This window comes from Pogoniulus pusillus, chromosome Z (genome assembly GCF_015220805.1).
Source record: "Pogoniulus pusillus isolate bPogPus1 chromosome Z, bPogPus1.pri, whole genome shotgun sequence".
Classification (NCBI taxonomy): Eukaryota; Metazoa; Chordata; class Aves; order Piciformes; family Lybiidae; genus Pogoniulus; species Pogoniulus pusillus.
This window is the reverse complement of record NC_087309.1, coordinates 93,492,883-93,508,089: the sequence shown is the minus strand read 5'-3', so window position 1 is coordinate 93,508,089 and position 15,207 is coordinate 93,492,883. Positions and strand designations below refer to the sequence as shown.

Sequence of the window (15,207 nt, the reverse complement as noted above, 5' to 3'; positions counted from 1 at the left end):
ATACAGCCCCACTGTTAGATATCCATAAGTCCACTCACATACTCAGAATTTCCTTTATAAAATGTATTGTTGAAGATGTATGCATATCGAGGTATGAAAGGATGGCATACACTTGGAGAAGTATAGGTCCTATAAAATTTCCTTTAATAATTTATTTTTCTGCTTAAATCATAGAGGTCAACATTTAGTGGCTCTGTGGCAGATTTCTGAACCATAAAAGCTAATAGCTGCCACAGGAGACAGAGATTTTTATTTAAAGAAGACAGATGGTCCAACAGGCTATGTTTAAGCTTCCCGTTGGCAACCCTCACAGCTGCATGCCAGGGTTCATCTTCTGACATAGTCCAGATGTGAGGTCTATGCAGAAGCTGTTCCCATTCCCCTCTGGCCTACCTGCCCAGTTTTCTTCCTGCTGACCCTGTTCCAGGATCCTGGTCTCTTTCAGAGCCAAGAGGTAGTGGGGATATGTCTGCATTTGACATTGGTAGAAGTACCGCTCCCCCTGCTACTTTACAAGCCCTGAGGTTTGCAGTGCTTGATCACACTATAACCCTGAAAATCCCATGGACTGAAAGAAAAAGGTCTGTCAAGCTATTATCTCTATGTTTCCTCCAGCACAATTTCATTGCCTAGTTGCAAATGACCCTAAATGTGAGGTTGTCGGTGTTGCACCATGGGATAAATTACTCTTGATTCATCAGTGTGATTAGATGGTCATTCTCTGATTTATTTTCGTGTTACAGTGAGTTATATGCATACTTGGAAGAGGCGTGCACAGCTAACTTAGACTAGGATTGGTACATGTGGAAAGTACATGGTTGGTCCAGGGTTACAGGCATGGTACAGATAGGGTGATATTACAGTAACAATCCTCGGATTGTAACAGCTGCATGTGGGGGGTGCCACCCAGCGCCTGGTATCTTAAGTCCAAGATGGACTGAAGGATATTTCCCAGCACAGGTGCTCATATTTATCATTTCATGTCCTGTTAGCAAAAATCTCTCCACATGAGGTCACGCAATTTGTAAATTATTGTTTTCTGTCTTCACAAGCCTTCCCCACCAGTAAACTATTTGTTTATGCTAAGCATTTGCTTTCTTCCCTTCATTTTCTTCCCAGCTGATGTTGACTGAAGTAAAAAATTACTAAACCTTCAAAGAATTCCTCCATTATACACACATTTCTTTTGAAAGTTCTTATCCTTACTTGCTTCTAATTTATCATTGACACACAGTTAAATCTTTTAATCTCTCTGCATAAATTAATAACACCAGTTCCTTAATATTGCACTTCTCTAAATGTCCATCAGTTTGTTTTCATCTTTCTGGTCCCAAGACATACAGAAAGAACCATCAGCAGTCTATATACCATCTCACTGGCACAGGGTGCAAAGGGCCACCAAGGCTGTGATCTGTTGTTTTTGTACATAAAAATGGAAAATGAAGTGGTTGTTTTTGTTGTTGTTGTTAAGGGGGGAGGACTCAGAAGCATGGGGGAGGGGGAGTGAGGCTACTAGCTTGCATTGCAAATTCAAGTCTGAACTACTGCTCATTAGCGCCCAAGTTTATTTCTAACGCTTCTATAAGTTAGTTTTTATGTACGGTGTTCCTCCTTACTGAGGCTTGCAGATCACGTACCTGGTGGTGACATAGGTTACATTCCCTTGCTGGGATGCAGCTCTTTTAGGATCTTCCTCCCCTTTTATTATTATAGGAGTAGAACAACTGTGTTAAGTCACGTTCAAGGTCAGAAAAAAACAATTTTATGCCCAATAACAATGCTGTCCAGAGCTAGTACATCCTCTGCGTTGAAGAAACCGGACATTCCTCCCAAAATTTATTAATGAATGCGGCATACACATGCTTTCTTTTGCCACATGGGTTTGTGCTGCCCCCAACGCGAGGGCCCCCAGGAGTGGGGGTGGGGTGTACGAGCCTTCTATGCAACTCTCCCTCTTCGCCAGCTGGCCACGCTATAGCGGGGTAAGGTGACGAAAAAAGCCAACTCCCACCCTCTAGCGGCCAGTTGCCTCACTGTCCTCTGTCCTTCAGCGGCGGCGTAGTCCCTCCCACAGCCCCGCTGCGAGTGGCTAGAGGACAAGCGTGCCCTTTTCTGATTGGTCCCAGCAGCATCCAGGGGACTGCACTACGCCCCGCCTCTCGCGCAGGGCAGGTTTAGGGTGTCGGGGACTGGCTGTCATGGAGGTGGTAGGAGCTGTGCAGGCGGCAGTGGCGGCGAGTGTTTCCTGGTGAGGTCTGCTGAGACGGGAGGGGCCCAGTAACACCGCAGAAAGGTAACTTGCTGCCCGGCGAGCCTTTCTGGCCGGCTCTGGGCGGACGGGGAAGCCGGGGTGGGCCGTGAGGGAGCTGGGAACGAGTTTGGGGCCCTGAGGGAAGGAAGGGTGAGAGTAGGAGCTCGCCTTGAGGAAGAGCGGCAGGCCTAAGGACGGGCTGAGGGTGGTCGTGAAGGGAGGCAGTATCAAGCTCTCTTTACCGCCTGAGAGTTGACCAAAGCGCGGAGGCCGGAGCGTGCCTGGTCTCCCTGGCGTGGCTTCCCCCGTGAGATGCGTGTTTGCGGGGATCTTCAGGGGAGCGGAGGGCTCTTTCCTTAGGCTGCATCTCAGTCGGGAGTACGGCTTGTAACGCTGTGAGGGAGGAGCGGCTTTGTCAGCGGCTGGTACGGGTGGCGCGTAGTTAAGATCATTCTCTCTCCTAGCGGCTTTCTTCAGGGACACCGCGGAGACAGGGGAGGGAGGGGGATCCCAAGAAAGGCGTCTGGACGTCAGTATAGATGTATACAGATACAATTGCGGTTACTTACAGGAGGTGAAAACATGCACAATTCTTTTCTTGCAGATTTGTAACAAGCACAGCCTGTGCTTGGTCAGGACCCTGTTCACAATCTTCATGTTGCCCCATCTAGATGAAACTGGGGACACTGTTTGGGCTGTGTGTTTCTAGTAAGGTTTTGACTCTGAAAAAGGCAGGTGTGTATCCTTCAAAAAGCATAGACGTACAGACTAAATGGATCTAAAGACAGCAGTATTCAATGCAGCTCGTGATGGCAAGCTGCGGCTCCTTTCCAAGTTACTAGCAAGCAAAACAAGAGAAGAGGTAGCCCAGCTGATGTCAGAGAAAACCAATGGTGCTACGCCACTTCTAATGGCAGCTCGTTACGGTCACCTTGACATGGTAGAGTACTTGTTGGACCATTGCTCAGCATCGATAGAAGTTGGTGGTTCAGTGAACTTTGATGGTGAAACCATTGAGGGGGCTCCGCCATTATGGGCAGCATCAGCAGCTGGCCACTTGAAGGTGGTTCAGTGTCTATTAGATCATGGTGCGTCTGTCAACAATACAACTCTGACAAATTCAACACCACTTCGAGCTGCCTGTTTTGATGGTCACCTCGAAATAGTAAAATACCTTGTGGAGCACAAAGCAGACCTGGAAGTATCAAACCGTCATGGGCATACATGCTTGATGATCTCATGTTACAAAGGCCACAAAGAGATTGCCCAGTATTTGCTTGAAAAAGGAGCTGATGTTAACAGAAAAAGTGTCAAAGGTAAGTTATTTTTTTCACTTGTGGTGCATATATGTAAAGTTACTCATCCTTGATTAGCAGATTGAAGTTATTTTTTTTTTTGTCTAATGAAATTAATAACTTAGAAGATAAAGTATATTTAGGTTTTTTTTTTTATCTTTATAGTGTACCCATGGGTTGTATAATTCTTAATAGCTACACTTTAATCATTAGTTTCTACTTCTTGAAAAGATTTAGTCATAGGAAATGCATGTGTGAAAATCTAATAAACCTACTGAGGGCATCTTTTTGTAGCAGGTTGGTTTAACAAAATACTCACCTTGTTTTAGTGTCTAAGTACATACGAGTGTATGCTCCTGTTTTTATAATGTGTTTTAACAAACCAAGTATGCTGCTCATCAAGCTGACCTGTTCCAGTAAGATTGGTACATGGAAAGGTGCACAAAAGAGAAAAATTCTCTTCTGTATTGGAAACGAATGACCACTTTGTTCCCCACTCTCTTCTCTCTCCAGATTCTTGAATGATTTTGGATTGTTTTCAGTGCTAGTAAATAAAAACGTGTATTAAGGTTAAATAAATGAAGGTACAGGTGACTGTGAGCCTGTCAGGGCTTCCAGTAGCGCCCAAATCTCAGTAGGTATCTCTTTACTGTGGTGTTACTTTTCACTGAAGATTTCTGTTATTTTTGCTGTGATCAGAATTATATGGACCTCTTGGTTTAGCTCCATTTTTTTTTTATTACATATCAGAGTTGTATGTGGGTGTGCTATTTGCCTGAAAAGAATAAAAATTATTGCAGGTTATGGTTGGTCTTGTTGCTCACTGAGACAGGCATTGTGCTTCAGCAGCTTGTATATATAATGAAATATCCAAAATAGTAACTGTAGTAATAGTAACTATATATAATGATATATATCCAAAATAGTAACTGTAGTAATAGTAACTTATATAATAGTACATATATAGATATGTAAAATCTACTAATACATATTTTTTTTTTGGTGTAAGACTTCCGCTGCCTGTTTTGACTTTTGTAACAGTATACTATACCTTACAGTTATTTCTGTTAAAGTATTTTCTGTCTAGCTTCTTGTACAGTACTGGTAAGTGCAAAATGTGAGAGTAATGTCTGAAAACGGAGTTCAGTAAAACATGCCATTTTTGCAACACATCATGCAGATACGTGGGTTTAACATAAAGCTAAATTACACATTTGTCATAGAGATGGGCAGAGCAAAATTAGTCTTCTTTATAAAGATTTAAGATTGCTTGTGAATCATCATGGACTTGTGATAGTATAAAAATGTCATTCTTCTAGACAGGGTTTTTGGAATAACAAGCTAAATATAATGTGTTTATTGTCTTTTAGTTTTACTCCTCTTGTATATGATGTGTTTGAACATAGCGGTGCTGGTTAATATCTGATGTAACCGGGAAAAAGGCATATTTCTCCTGCTCTGTAGCCCACTGATTTTGTGTTTATGGAGTAAGATTTACAGTTCCTTATTACTCATTTTACTAGTGCATTTACTCATGAGGATTTTCTTGATGCTCACAGTTTTCTTAATTATCTTAATTCCTTCTTCCCTCTGCTTCCTTAACTTTGTGTGGCTTGCAGCAAGGCACGTATCTGATCCTTATTTAAATTCAGTTTTAAATAAGTTAGATCAGATATGTTTTAGTGCATTAAAATTAATTTTAGACTTTGAATTACTATGCATACAAATGCATGTATGTAGGTAGTAGATGTCTGTTGGTCAACTAGGTGGACTATTTTTTTATGTGTTGAAATCTCTGATACTTTTAACATCATAAAGCAGTCTAGTCATTAAAGTTGCTTAATAAGCAGTGGTGAGGTGAAGGAATAGAGAAAGAAAGTACTATAAACTCAGAGTTAGTGTTGAAAGGCAGAAGAACATATCAAAACTGGTAGCCCTAAGTATTGCAACAGTGTGGACATAAGAGTGGCTGAGGCTTGATAACTAACCTTTTCAATTCTGTTTTACGAGAGTGCTTAGTACCCATTAATTTAAAAATTGTTATATGCAACAGGACTCATTGTGATAGTCCACCTCAAAGTGTCAGTGCATTATTTTCAGTTCCTACTTCTTCCTGCTGTGTACTAAACAGTTAACAGTGTATTTGAGCTTGTAGTTGTGAGATAAAAAGAACCTGAACGCTCTGTGTGTGAGTGGTAAATGTTGTTCACAACCCTTGTATCTGAATTCCTTTTTTCAGTCTGGCTGCATCCTGGGCCATGCACAGAAAAGACTGCTGTTCCATGGAAAATGTGGAAGCTTAGTTACTGTCGATTTTGCTGCATTTAAAATGGCTTATTGTAAGAACAAACTCTGTAACTAGAGTGTAGGTGCTGTTGTGAGAGGTTACTATAGATTCTTTTCCAGATAGTTTTCTTAAAAACGTGAATGTGGAGGGCAACGTTACCTGAACTAATCCGTATGTGTTTCCATTGACTTTTCATATTGCAAGGTAGAACTTTATTAATATTTTAAAACCCAGGAAAACCTACAACTGGGAAGGATACCAAAATACTTTGAAATGTTGACAGTTCTAGTAAAAAAGTGCAGATACTTTGAGATGAGAAAATAGCCATTTGAAAGTCTGGATAACAGCTGAGGCAGAGTGTGAAAGAGCAGGTGAAAATATACAGTAAAATCTTGCGTCTGAAATACAGAGTCCTGCAACAGTGATTGGAACTGTAGAAATTCAGAATGCAGAGATTCTTGAAAAATAGTTGTGAAAGTGAAAGAGTACAGCAGCGAAATGATGAAGATGTTCATAAAGACTTCACAGTCTGAGTCAGGAAGGGTGCTACACCTAGGTTAAGTGTAGGTCTGGCACCATCACCTGATGGTGATGGAGGTAGCAAGATATTTAGGGAAGACAAGTGCTATACTGAGAACGGTGACCAGTGGTTCTGAATTTAAAGCACGAGCTTTTAGTTGTCTGTCTCTACTGTTTTGCAGACCTGAACTTCCACAGTTCCCCAGACTTTTCTGAATTACATAGAAAACAGAATGTAAACAAGATTTTTTAAAAAATGTTTTCGGTTACATGAGCGGTGTTAGTGAGGGGAGGAAAACTGGTAACTGTGCTAAGAAGATTGTTGGGTTTTTCTCATAGAATTGTGGAAAACTTTCTTTTTTTGCTGTTGTTTGTGTTTTGTTTTTTTTTTTAATTGTTTAGAAAAGCTAAAATCAGACAAAGCAATGCTTAATTTACCACAGTCTTCCTAGTTGAGAGGCATCTTTTGTATATTACTCCTGTTTTAAGAAGCTGCAGATTAAAAATAGCAAACCTTAATACACTTAACTGTTACATAATAGTATCTAGAATGGCAAGTGTGGTTTTGTTTTTTTTTTTCCTCAAGAACCACACTGTTAAGTATCTTAGAGCTTTTATGCTGTGAAAGGAGAACAGTGCTAAAGTACTGGAACCTGACTTTTTTCAGGGGGAATTAGAACCCTAGAACTAAATCTTCAGTGACATACAGCCCTTAGCTGGATGAGGAGGATGTTTTTTGTGTTGGCTGCATGCAGTTTTCTGTTCTGCATTGCCGTGTCTGCCAGTGATCAGTTGATCAGTGTGGTATTCTCTTATTGTGTTAAGAATAGACCTCTGGATTCTTGAATACAGGATTTTGTTGATGTGGTTTTTGTGCACTCTTCCTTTCCTTCCTATATGTAGGGAGATAAATGCATGGCCTTTTAATTTGAGTAGTAGCAATCTTTGGACTTTCAAATTACAGATTTGGATTCTTGTAGGGCTGTAACTGGGCCTGTGATTGTTTGATTTTGTATTTTAAGTAAAATATTTCATATAATTACCTCTCTAAAATTACTTTGCACATGGAGTCGTTTTAAAGGATCTAACTTCTGTCTGACAGGACACTTAGATCTTGACTGAAAATTTTCAGCACATATTTTCATAATCTGTTGCACTTTGTCCTCCTCCACCAGAATTTTTGCAGTAATTAGGATCTCTTCCCTTCCTCTCAGCACTTATCAAGTTAAATTCTATATAGGTACACAGGTGCAATGGTCTGAATATAATAGCCTAGGGAATAAGAACTCTTCCAAAATATCTACTTGAAGGCAGATTTTTATTTTTTTTGTTACATGTGACTTAGAAATCTTTCAATAGCTGCTCAGTATATGGTCTCTTTAAAGTGGTATTCATGATTTTTACTAGTGGTTTTCACTGACTGTGCCCTTCTGTAGTTAGTAGACTCATGGGCTTGCCAAAATATTTTTTTCTGCTTCTGAGTATTAGGAAGTTTCATAAGAACTGCTGGACAAGACATTCCTTTAGGTGCCTCTGAGAGCTACACAGGAATGTTTGGTTGCAGGCCCTGCTCACTTGTCATTTATGATCCTCCATATTGCAATAGGAGTTGAAGAGACTCACACATTTTGAAAACGCAGAATAACACTATTACTCAAAACCTTGTTCTTAAATTCCATGATCACAGTATTTGGTTAGAATAGGCTTGTAACATAATACAGAGGATAAGTCTTACTAGCTTTATTTGCTGATATTGGAAAGTGTAGATGCATACAGACCTCGGTCTCTATGGGTACTGTATGAAGGTTCTGCATATAATATACTATATCAAGGGCTAGTGGTGTTTCAGTATTGTTATTTATATGGCATGCTGCTGGTAAACATTTTTCTTCTTAGCAGGTTACTCAGGTATCAGTCCCAGAAATATGGGCATTTAGAATTCACAGTCTTTACTCTCTGATCAGTGTGGTTTAGTGTGCAATAAAATTAATTCATTTTCATTTGCAGTAATCATTAAAGAGTGTGACAGGTTTATTCTAGTCTGGGGTTGGTTGTCTTGTCTGATTTCCAAAATTTATTTGGGACACACACACACATATGCATCCAAACCAAATGAAAGCTCCTGTAGAGTTCTACAGGTGTTCTGTGTCCTTTTTCTTGTGATTTGAGGTTTTTTTTTCCCTTTTTTGATCAGTTTTACATGGTGCAGGGCACTGCGTTTTGTAGATATTTTGTGTGACTCCATGCGAAAACAGCTTCAGTGGGAATGTCCGCAAACAAAATCAGGAAGATACTATTTAAATGAATTATTGAAATTCAACTAAAAAGAAGTTTATATTGAAATTAAATGATTAACAGTATACTTTTTACTGGTAATCTCGGTAATAAAAGTTCTCATGAGGTACTGCAGTGGGCAAGAGAGCAACTATTTCATTACATGGAAAGGAAGCTAGATTAAAAGAACTTGTTGAGATTAGCAGCACTTTGCAATTTTTACTTAATTTCTTCTTAAAGAGGAGATGTATCTTTAGCATACTAAACATAGGAGTGGTTAAAATTCTTACATTTTTGCCTGTATGTAGCTACATTTATATAAGTCAGTTTTACTACTTAGAAATGTGCTCAAATATTTTGTAAGTACTAGGAAGTGAATACATTTAATTGGTTGCAAATCAAGTCAAATAACTTTCTGTGTCATTGCTTCATTTTCTTTCATTCCCATGTCACAGGCTACTAGTCTGTTTTGGGAATTATTTGCTTCTGACATGGAAAGGCATGGCCTCATTATGAATTTGAATTCCACCCTCTACTCTGATAAGCTTTTGGTAATGCTGTATAGCTGGACAATTAGTTCTGTGATAAAAGATGCATTTGTGTAAAGCAAATTCTACAGATCAGAACCTGGGGAAAAATAAAATATGTGAAGGTAAATGGAAGCTGTTTAGATCTGTAGACTATACAATTACATACTTATCCAAAATGTGAGCTGAAGATTTCAAGACTACCGCTTTGTTTCCTACCGCATCATAGTTCTGTTAGAGACTAGAAATACAACAGTAAAGTACAAATCACTTTCTTGTTAGCATTTAAAAACCCTGTAAACTAACAAAAATGCAGCTAAGGAAATTGTGAAAAGTTTCTCTCTTAGCATCTGGTTCTTCCACAAGCTGTGTTGTCCGTGTCTGGATGCATCCAAGGACTTTCACATCCTTCTTAAATTATGGGGCCTAAAAGGACATGCAGTATGTAATTGGCTGCACCAATGCTGAATGCAACAGGATGGTCACCTCTTTAGACTGACTGCTGTTTGATGCACCCTACAATGTGGTTTACTATCTTGGTTGCCAGGGCACTGGTAACTCAGATACTGAGTCTGCTGTCAGCTAGCATCTCAGAACCCTTTCTGCAGGGCTGCTCTTTGGCAGCTCCTCTTCCAGAATATACTTGTGTTATTTCAACTGAGGTGCAGAGTTCAGCTTGTGTTCCTCTTAAATTTCATACCATTGATGATTACCAAATCCTCCAGTTTATCTAGGTCCCACTGCAAGGCCTCTTGTTCTTCAAGAGAATCAACAATGTCTCCCAGTTTGCCATCGTCAGGAATCTTGCTAATGGTGCATTCAAGTCATGCATACAAGTGATTGACATATGCATTAAACCAGCTGGTCTTAGAATTGAGCCCTGAGAAACACTGCTAGTGACAGTTTTCCAGACAGATATAAGCCCATTCTTTCACACAGTTCCTCACACAGTTCTTCACACATTGCACTGTGAACCTGTTCATCCCACAGCTGGGCAGCTGTTCCAGAAGAATGCTGTAAGAAGCAGTATCAAAAGCCTCCCTAAAATCCAGGGAAACTGTATTTACCAGCTTGTGCTTATCCATTGGGCAGGCAACTTTAATTGTAGAAGGATATCAAAGTGGTTAGGTAAGACTTTACTTTTATGAGCTCATATTGACTGTGCCCAATGATTGCATTGTTGATTAACTGCCTTTCAGTAGTATCCAGTATGATCTTCTCCATAATTTTTTGAGGAACTGAGGTTAGACTGAGGGGTCTGTAGTTTCCTGGTTTGTCTCTTGCCCATCATATTAATTGGACTAATAGTGTCTAGCTTCCAGTCAGCAGGGGCCTTCTTAGACTTCCAAGACCTTTGATGGATGATCTAGATGTGTCCTGCTGTAACATTCATTAGGTCCTCTCTTAGCCTGGAAAGAGTCCTATAAGGCAAAAAATACCAGCAAATGCTTTTTCTTCATCCCTACTAGTCAGGTGACCATCTTCAACAAGTATTAGCCCAGTACTTTCTGTAGCCCTCCCCTTGTTTTCCTCAGAGTCCCTCCTGCTATCAGTGTATTTTAAAAAGCCTTTTTATGTTGCCTGACACAACACTGACCAGTTTTAACTTTAATTGATCTTTCATCTTTCCTGTCTCTTCCCTGAATATATGAACTAGAGCTTTGTAATGTTCCTGTGAAGCCTGATGTTGCTTTTAGAGATTGTGCAATTTATTTTAACTCTTAAGCTGCATGGGGAGTTAACTGTTCAGCCAAGCTGGTCATCTGTCCTGAACACACTTTTTTTTTTTTAACAGGTTTTAAGGACAGTTTTTTCCCTCATTACAAAACAAAAACCTTCAAACATCAAAAAAAAACAGAAAAAAGCCCAAACCCAGACATACTGATTTGTATGAATGCCTGATAGACTTGGTATTCAATCAGATCTTTTAAAACTGCTTTTTAAAAATTTAGGGGGGTTAAACTATTTTGTTTTAAACTATTAGCATAGTGTGGTGTTTGTATAACTGTGCAATTTGTGTAACTGTATTTCTTGTCATGCAGGAAACACTGCTTTGCATGACTGTGCAGAATCTGGAAGTTTGGAGATCATGAAGATGCTTCTCAAGTATTGTGCAAAAATGGAAAAGGATGGTTATGGAATGACTCCCCTTTTGTCAGCTAGTGTGACAGGCCACACAAATATCGTGGATTTTCTGACCCAGCATGTACAGACCAGTAAAGCTGAGCGCATAAATGCTCTGGAACTCCTAGGAGCAACATTCGTGGACAAAAAGAGGGATCTTCTTGGAGCTTTGAAGTATTGGAAACGTGCTATGGAAATGAGATACAATGATAGGACTAATATCCTGAGCAAACCTGTGCCACAAACACTAATTATGGCATATGATTATGCTAAAGAGGTAAACAGCTCCGAAGAGCTAGAAAATCTTATTGCAGACCCTGATGAGATGAGAATGCAAGCACTGTTAATTAGAGAGCGCATTCTTGGCCCTTCTCACCCTGATACATCATACTATATTAGATACAGAGGTGCTGTCTATGCAGACTCTGGAAACTTTAAGCGTTGTATCAACTTATGGAAATACGCTTTGGACATGCAGCAGAGTAACCTTGATCCACTGAGTCCCATGACAGCCAGCAGTTTGCTATCATTTGCTGAGCTTTTCTCTTTCATGTTGCAGGATAGGGCAAAAGGCCTGCTGGGCACTACTGTCACATTTGATGATCTCATGGGTATACTGTGCAAAAGTGTGCTTGAAATAGAACGGGCCATGAAACAAAAGCAGTGTCCTCCTGATCCAATACAGCTGAACAAAGCCCTCTCTATCATTTTGCATTTAATTTGTTTGTTGGAGAAAGTACCTTGCAGCTCAGAACAGGAGCATTTTAAGAAAAGGACTATTTACAAGTTTCTTAAACTTCAGCCTAGAGGAAAGAACAACTTCAGTCCGCTTCATCTGGCTGTTGACAATAATACAACATGTGTGGGTCGCTACCCAGTTTGCAGATTCCCTTCTCTACAAGTTACTGCTATCCTGGTGGAATGTGGTGCTGATGTAAATGTCAGAGACTGTGATAATAACAGTCCACTACACGTTGCTGCACTGAACAACCATCCGGACATCATGAATCTTCTTATCAAATCAGGTTCCCACTTTGATGCCACAAACTCTCATAAACAGACTGCTACTGATTTGCTGGATGAGAAGGAAATAGCAAAAAATTTAATCCAACCCATAAATCATACTACACTGCAGTGTCTTGCTGCTCGAGTAATAGTGAATCATAACATATGCTATGCAGGGCACATCCCTGAGAAGCTAGAGAACTTTGTTTTGCTCCATAGATGATGACATGGGATCACAGTGTACTGCTTTCAAAGCACGACTTGGTGATGGTGTTTTCTTTGAGCACTGTTGTGATACACCAGCGTTCACTTGCTCCATCTTGCTCTTGTTGGCTATAGCGTTGTTAGCATCAGATCTGCAGAGTTGGTTACCCAGTATTTAATATGAATATGCCATATAATATATTTTGTGGGTTATTTAGAAATGTTATGCCATATTTAGACTCTTAAAATTGTCTGCCAAAGGCTTGTCTCTTCTGGTCTTACTTGCTTGTTGGGTGTTTGGGTCCGAATTGAGTATTTTCCACAAATGTCTTTTTACTATAACTGTTATGTGGATTTTATACAGTTGGAAGGTCATTTTGGTTTTGGTTGTGCTTGAGCATTTCTACTCTATTCTTTTTCTATGAACACATTGCTTAACTGTACAAGCTGTATGGACTTGTTAACATTTGTAGTTACCATAAGTGCTTTTATCTTCTCTATGCACTGGCTTAAACATGACTGTTGTGTGTAAGCATATTTCTATGCAGCTCTTCGCCAATTTCAACTTAAATGCCAATTTTGTTTTGCAGTTTGTTTGGAGCTCTTTTAAGAATGCTGTCTTCCTAGCATGATGATGAATTTTGGAGTTACTTCTCAACTCTCCAAACTTGGGTTTGACTTTTTTGACTGCTGTAGCTGAGGCTGCTTTCCTTTTGATCCTCTGGAAATTTGTCTTGTATCTGTGAGAAGAGAATCTCACTTCTCATCATAGTCCACTTGAACTTTAAATCTGAAAATGATCTTCCATGCATCATGAAGTTAGGGGAGGGATCCTCATTATGTACAACTGACACCTTCCCCTTTGCACTAATGTCTTGCTTGTGCTGGTTATGTCACTAGATGTGAAGTTTGTTCAGAGTTTAACCTCAAACTTGATACAGTTTAATGAGAAATAGATCAAATGTATGCTATAGTTTATTACAAGTCAACTTTACAAGAGAAACTAAAGCATGTTGGTGGCATGATGCTTATCAGTCCAGATTTAGACATCATCTAATATAGTATGTGGCTGTGTGCCAGCGTATGGAAGTTCTATAGCAATGTCCTTTTTTCTTCATTTTAAGTATCTTTATAAACACTTGCATGATTTTTTTCATCTCTACTTTGCCAGCTGTAATTAACAAAAAGCAGAAGTTCTGTTGTGTATATAGCTCCTAATTAAAGCACCTATTTTTATAACCTTTGCACAACAGCTTAGCTTTCACAACAGAAAGGGCTCTTTCAACTTGATAAGAAATCTGTAAGTGAAGATCATAAATGTGAGTGTGATTCAGGTAATTAATACAATTCAGCACTTTACCATTGTTTAATAGTGTAATTTATTATGACACATTAGCCCTGCAAATGTCTTAAAGTGAAATTGATTTCTGTTGGATAGACTACAGTTTACTTGCAAGTGCTCCAGCGTATTTTTGACTTGATGTTTTGTTCTGGTGGTGTGCTGTAAATGTACCTATGGGGCTTTTGCTGCAGAAATTGAACAAGTTGATTTAGGCCTTTGTCAGCGATATTTAGAGGTCAAAATAGTTAAATTTGTTCTAATGTTTTAAGTTGATGTTAGAAACTTTTGTTGTTGCGAATTAAATTGAGGAAGAATGTATCTTGGGAGCATATCAGAATAATTCTTCTTTGCTTTTGGGCTGTTTTGGCGTTCCTGTCACTGTACAGCATATAGTGCCTACTGGCTTAGCCATTCTTCGGAAAAATATGGGGATGTTTTTAAAAGCAGTGCTATTTATGTATTGACACTTTCAGACTCTGTTTTGAAGCAGCTTTCACCATTTGTTTAATGCCACATTTACATTGCATGAAATTCTGAGAATGAGGAAGCCCTGTTAGTTTCTCTTGCAAATACACAGGAGTAAAATTCTGTGCAGTTGGCTGAATTTCTCAAATGAATGTAACGATTAAAGCACATACCAACTAACTTGTCATTTGTAAGGACGTATAGTTTGATTTTTGAGTTTGTTTAGAGTAGTTTTTATTATTATTTCTATGTTTTTTTCCTACTCTGTAGGTAGGGATAATGAACAAAACACACCACACTAGAGATGATTCACATTATATTTCAAGTCATTAAAGTAGTTCTTTTTCTATAGGTCACAGAAAAGAGAGGGCTTTTTTTTTTTTTTTTTTAGAGTTTTAGAGTCTGGAATCTGTCCTGCTCTTTAGTGCTTTTAAGTTCCTGTCTTTATAACTTGTCAAATGTCCCATTTCAAATTCATTAAGTATTATTAGTCCAGAAATACAACCTAAAGATTGTTAATTGCTAGCAAATTTTGGAATGGAAGACATTCCAAAAAGAGAAAGCATAGCACTATTAAGTATATGTAAATCTAGTGAAAATTGTGGCAGGAACATCCATTTCAATTAGATACTTTTAAAAAACCAAACAAATTTAATAGGACATACTGATGTATGTAGTTCTAAGTACCTGGTACTGATTATTGGTCCTAACAACTTCCACCTCCATGCACAATTTAATTTTTCGTGATGATGAGGTTATCTGCTGAACTCTTAAGCTTGCCAGATAGTTGGACTTAGGTGTCCAGGCAGATGAGTTCATTTTTTACCAGTTTGCATTTAGCTTTGTGTGTTTACATAAACATGTTTAGTTTTTCTTAATTTAGAAGAAAATCAGTGCAAAGTTTGCTCATAGTA

General features: G+C 39.1%; 1 protein-coding gene across 1 annotated transcript; it reads left to right on the top strand.

Annotated features, from left to right (window-relative positions):
- The first annotated feature begins 2,189 nt into the window (after positions 1–2,189).
- Positions 2,190–14,473, top strand: FEM1C (fem-1 homolog C). The gene is made up of 3 exons (XM_064140087.1): positions 2,190–2,293; positions 2,856–3,567; positions 11,196–14,473. Exons 2-3 carry the CDS (start codon positions 3,024–3,026, stop codon positions 12,503–12,505), a joined length of 1,854 nt encoding a protein of 617 aa, XP_063996157.1. The 5' UTR covers positions 2,190–2,293; positions 2,856–3,023; the 3' UTR covers positions 12,506–14,473.
- The last annotated feature ends 734 nt before the right edge of the window (positions 14,474–15,207 follow it).